We start from the raw sequence: 6,000 nt of genomic DNA on the forward strand, positions 1-6,000 counted from the left end.
TTTTCAATATTTCCAAGGCCTAACACACCATTGAGAGATTCAAAGACAGCTTATACGGTCCACTTTAAGGACAAATGCATGTAGAATATGCAAATATCCTACTGTGTATTACAGGATTACACCGACACAGCGCTGCATAATACATTGTGGAATTTATTTATGACTTCTTCCTGTACTCCTACTCCTACTCCTACTGCTGATTTTCTCTGGAGAACCAGGACTCGTCTGAAGCGCGGTGCATGGGGAAAAATTTCATTTGGCATAAATGTCTCACCAAGGTTTCACTTCATTTTTGAAATCTCACAGAGGCAGCGGCCATGTTTTGAATAATAATCATGAGCCCCTAAAACTGTTTAGTCGTAGTCACATTATCTCGGCTTTGGCGGGCTTCTTTTTTTTCCCAACAGCGGTTGCCATATGGATGGATTACACTAGACTAATGGCTGAGCTGGATGGAGTGTGAAAGCCCTAAGTAACCTCTAAACTGTCACTTATGCATGCATCCATGGAGCTTTAAAGGTTATGGACCTTATCAGGAATAACTGCTCTAGAGGTCATGTGATCATTTATACATGAGACGTGGAATGTCACACCTCCTTCATTAGCTCTTTGCAAATGGCACACGTGTCGGAGGTGGGCACAGTACAGGGAGGGCGTAAATGTGCCGTCACAGCGCCGCGCTGCAGTACATGTATCCGATTTTCTTCCGAGGGAATTACACGAGTGTGTTCGACCCTTTCAGCAGTTGCTTTACCATAATCGTCAAAGGGAAGTCAGGATTCTTAACACACGGTGTGCACTCATCAGATCCACAGCTCATTTCCTCTCAACGCTACATGTGCCTCTTGTTGCTTAACACGGTGATGCCGTGACTTCTCCCTGGTCTGTACCACTCTCAGGCACATACATCGACATGCTCATTCTGCAAATCCCACACAGTGTACCCGGCCTTCATAAGCTTTCAAACAACTGCTTTTATATACCTCCAACCCAGTATGACGTTGGTTGGTGAAAGATATGCATGATGGAATTAAGTTTTTCATGGCACGGGCAGGAATTGTCGCTTTTGTTTGTTATGCAGTTGAAATGGACAATTTGTGACCGTGCACCGGATCCCGAAGAGTTCATTACATCACCACTTCACAAACAGATTTAACATGAAACTTCTCTAACCTTAACCCAAGTGAATCCTACAGGATACATTTTGTGACTGTTTCATGACAACCCAGTAGCCAGATTAAATAATGGCATTGTACATTTCTGCAAGCCACAGGTATGTTTTCAACTTTACATTTCTTTAGTTTCAGCTTTCAGTTTTGCTTTAGTCGTCATTATGTTTAGGCTAAAAAAAAACAAAAAAACAAAAAAAACCCCACTTGGTAACAGTTAGGAAAAGCTCATGTTGTGCCTCACAATACCTGTTTTTGTCACCGCAAACTTAGTGGTTTGCACAAATGTTAAAACACCATCTTGAGCTGCGGTCACTAGCTTGCCAGGCTTCTCGTCTGTAATGACCCCACCGTCCCTTCTACCTCTTGTCAGCTGACAAAGATATAAGTGAACATGATATGGCACGTTTCATGGAAATGTCAATACGATGTGTAGCCTATACAAATTTGAATGTATCAGTTGTTTGCGGGAAAACTTACTGCCAAGATTTTATCCTGACAACTGGGCTGTTCACGAGGAAAGCATCTTTTCATGACTTTTACCACAGTTCCTGAACCTAACCATAGACTGGACTTGGCAGTTGTACTATGTACACCAGTCCTCCACCCTGACCACCAGCGTGGCACATACATTTTGTTTCTGTTTTATTTGGTCGAAGAAATGTGGTGCAGATAGTCACACTGAAAGTCACAAAAAACAATTCCGATCATTGTCCGTGTACACTAATCACACAGATAATATTTCATGACCGTTTCACAGATTGCCGTGATAATGGCCTAATGGCACAAGAAACTGATAGCAGGTGTGTGCGCAGCTTCAGATAGTAACTTGTTCCTTATCAGTCTTCAGTGTAGCTAATCACGTTTATGCCCCCGAGGGTACAATTGAGTATCGTGAAGGCACCGCAGTCAGTGAATATGCAGGTGAAGGACGGCAGGTCTCTCGTATATTGAAACACAGATTGTCTGTGATGTGCTTGGTCCAGCAGAGGCATGCAGGGAACAGCTGCAGCATGCCAAAATGTCTCTCTGCGTGTTTTTACTGTTTTAATGTTGAAAAAAAAAAAATGTCCTGACCAAATAGACGGGAGGGGTTGGAAAGCCAGGATTTACACTCGGATTTCAAAAGTTCCTAATGTACATTCATTTGACGTATGTGATATTTGATATGTTTATGTCCCTTTCAGTGTTCATTTTACACAGCTGTGAACCTGGGTAACCCGCCCTTCATGTGCCCGGCTCCATCTGACATAGCTGATACTTTAGTTAATTTAATATCCTCTCTTTACCTTTTTTACGTCTCACTTTTACTTTCACGCCTGACCCACGCATATCACAGAACTCAAAGGCACAATTTAATCCCCCAATTGCTTGTTGTGCGCTGGGTAATATAGACTTCCATCACGGTAACATATATTTTTCTGAGCTGCTGTCACGGCATGCATGACAGTTTCAGCACTACTCTGAGGCAGTAAACTGCCGTGAATCTACAAATCAGACTCCCCCAAGTAAGCATACGCTTAAAATCTCTATGCAACATGTTAATGAGCTGTTGGCTGTTGATGTCTAGTGTAATAGCTTTTCCAGTCTCTCACACGTCATAAGAAAGCAAATCTGCGTCGTCTTTGTTGCATCGTAGACGTTTCGAAAATACTGGGGCAGAGTTGATTCAGTTTTGAATTGAAGTTACATCCATTCAGCCCGATTTCTCGCCTTCGAATGAATCGAATTTGTCTTTATCGGTTCCCATTTTTTAATCGCGGCGCTCCTGCAAACATCCTTGAGAGCTGCAACGAACAATCAAATTGTTTCATTTAAAAAAAAAAAAAAAAAAAAAAAATCTCTGTGAATTTCTCATCAGAGAGCCCAAAGTGACACCTTCAAATGAATTCTTTTGGCCAACCAACGGTCCAAAAAAGACTCTCGATTTACTGTCATGAACGACAGAGAAAAGCAGCAGCTCCTCACATTTCAGATGCTGAAACCGGCTGATGTTTGCTTGACAAGCGACTGAGACAGTTAGTCCTTTTATCAAAATTGATTAACTAATGGAGTCATCTCCGCAGCTTTATCCCCATCCTCTCTTCTCTCGCTGATCTTACTATTAATGGCATATAAGGTACCTACGTCGAACATGGCCAAGAAAGTTGAACACTGACGGTGACAAACTGAGAAATGAAGCAAAAACATGAAACGTGATTTCAGTGTCTTCTGCTGCACCGACAGATCCTCCAACACGTGACTGTCGTGACTCGAGCGATGATGAATGCACATGTCATTTTGAAGGCAGTGACAGCTCGAGGATGGAGTTATTTACTTTTTTTTTTTTTTTTTAACCTTTTTTCATGTGAGCCACCACCTTTTGCTGTAAAATAACCTGTTCTGAGAACTGCCACTGTTGTCTGTAAGCAATGTGAAGCACTGTATAATCATATACTCACTAATCGTTAATTGCAGCCATTTTTGTGAACATATATGGTGTCTTTTGTGTCCTGCCTCCCACCAGGTCCGCCAGTCATTGTCGTCCCTCCCAAAAGCACCTCCCTCAACGTGTCCCAGGATGCACTGCTGCAGTGCCAGGCGGTGGCCGACCCCCCCAACATGACCTACGTGTGGCGCAAAGATGGAGAGAACGTCCATCACATAGAGTGAGTGCAGTCGACGCCCGTTGTTCCTGAGAGGTCCCCCTCCGCCCGTTGTGTGGTGTAGCACTTATCGAGCAGATGGGGTAAAATGTCCCCTTTCTTTCTCTTAATGTTCGAGGACAGCAGGATTGGCTGTTACATCTAATTCAGATCGGGCTCACGGAAGATTGCAGAGCAAAAGAGGGAAAGAAAATCAACCAAAAAAAACAAAAACAAAACAGTTGGGAACACGATGACAGTGATGTGAAATAAAGGGGACAAACAGTAAGAGTGGAAAGATCAACTAAAAAATGAAAATGGAGTCCTGGTGGACCAGGCAAAAATAAAAATGTCATTTTTAGAGCCTGTCTCGCATCGCGTGCTGGTCCGCTGAATGATTTGATGACAAATATTTTTTCAGCGACTACAAGGATTGATTTTTAACAAAGGGGTGCTCTGCTTCAGGACTTGCACATGTCAACTTCTGCAAGTCCTGCCGACTGAGCGTGTGCCACACGAGGACACAAAATACACCGACATACATTGCAGTCAGCATTCATTTTATATATTTTATGTGTTATCGTTAATCATTTATCGCGCTCGCTTAGCACAGTTGAGTCAGCTTAAACTTTCACTAAAATAGCCACACTTAAAACCTGATCGCAGAATGGCGCATGTCAGAGACGGCTCCTTGTACAAGTTCTGCACCTCTACGTGTTTTATTTTGTTATTCACAAAGACAGTGTGGCCTGTCAGTGCCCTGTGTCTACAGATATTACGGCTTCGGATGCCACAGTATCTAGGTAGGGGTAGAATATTTAAAAGCACAGAAGCAGAACCGTATCAGTCAAAATGAACAATAAGTAATTTATATCACAACTTTTTTCATTTTTCACCTACAGTTAACTCGGTCTGCGGAGAATGCTTTCACGCCGACACACATCCAAGGGCCGCAACAGACAAACTTAAAAACTGAGAGGCGTCTTTGGTACCAGAGAAAAAAGAAAAAAGAGCTTTGCGGTAATCAAGCCTGTGAGTGATGAAAGAATACTTTTTTCCTCCAGTATCTGCCCAGGGGAGGGAGAGAGGGAGAGAGAGAGAGAGAGAGAGAGAGAGAGAGAGAGAGAGAGAGCTGTACATCGGCAATATTCCTGAGATGATAAAAGGTGGATTTTTTTTTTCTTCCCGCCTCTGATGTGAAATTCAAATCAGCGTCAAAAAAACCAACACCAAGGTTACTGGCTCGGGGCTTGACATTTTGTGCCAGGGATTATAAGTTGGAGCACAGCTTCCTTTTTTTTTTTTTTTTGGATTCTTTGCTGCAATGTTTTGCATCTCAGTGTTATGCCTGTTGAGTTTGGAGAGATATGGTGACATCCAGAAGTTGATATGATTCCATCGTCATACATATCACACGGGAGCACGCGGCACTCTGCACTGTTGACGGCTGAGTGACGCAGCTGCCAGAGCAGAGCTCAGGGTGCCTCACAGGCTGGGGTGGGAAAAAGTGATGACATCCATTATGGTAGATTTAATTATATATTACGGTTTTGAAACTATAGACTTCCTAATTTATAAAGTAAAGTTGTAAAGTTGCTTTAAGTCTATTTTTTTATGGAAAAATTACCCAAAAATGACTGTGTTTCTGGCTAATTAAACAGATTAAATATCTGGCAAGTTTGATGCCGAATGCATTGTGGGTATCTTTGAGTCTAACATTCATGTTGAATGTAGTCCTTGCTTCTTTACTTCTCTGGATGTTGTTGCCACCAGCTATCAACTAGTGACAAGAATGTGCATGAGTGTGTCATTGTGCACAATAATAACAATGTAATGCAGATGCCAATGAAACAAAAACGTTTTTTAGAAACCAGGTCCAATCAGCTGCAGTGAAAACACGGCACCCACACGTGCTGATAAGCCACGACATGCATTGAAGTTAGGGACCTTAATGTGTGAAAAAAATCCTATAGTATCAACCCAAAGTAAAATTATGAACTTAATATGCATAATATGTCTCCTTTAAAACAAGTTAAGTGGCTTCCTGATGTAGTAATTGAGGTTTATGTTCTGCAGCTTTCTACAGTTTTCTGGTGCATTCTAGAAGACAGACGTGATGCCCAAATGAAAGGCAAAAGTTTCCTGTCAATGGAAAGGAGCCGACCTGTATTTGCATCGCAATTTTGGTGTGGAAGTAGAATTAGATG

At 42.3% G+C, this 6,000-nt stretch overlaps 1 protein-coding gene across 2 annotated transcripts in view; it reads left to right on the forward strand.

The window, feature by feature from the left end:
* igsf9a (immunoglobulin superfamily, member 9a) overlaps positions 1–6,000 on the forward strand; it is a 62,443-nt gene that overhangs the window by 29,161 nt on the left and 27,282 nt on the right. For both annotated transcript variants that reach the window (XM_037116833.1, XM_037116834.1), the window contains one exon: positions 3,676–3,817. In XM_037116833.1, coding sequence (XP_036972728.1) covers positions 3,676–3,817 — 142 coding nt within the window. The remainder of the gene's footprint in view (positions 1–3,675; positions 3,818–6,000) is intronic.

Source organism: Acanthopagrus latus, chromosome 12 (genome assembly GCF_904848185.1).
Source record: "Acanthopagrus latus isolate v.2019 chromosome 12, fAcaLat1.1, whole genome shotgun sequence".
Lineage (NCBI taxonomy): Eukaryota > Metazoa > Chordata > Actinopteri > Spariformes > Sparidae > Acanthopagrus > Acanthopagrus latus.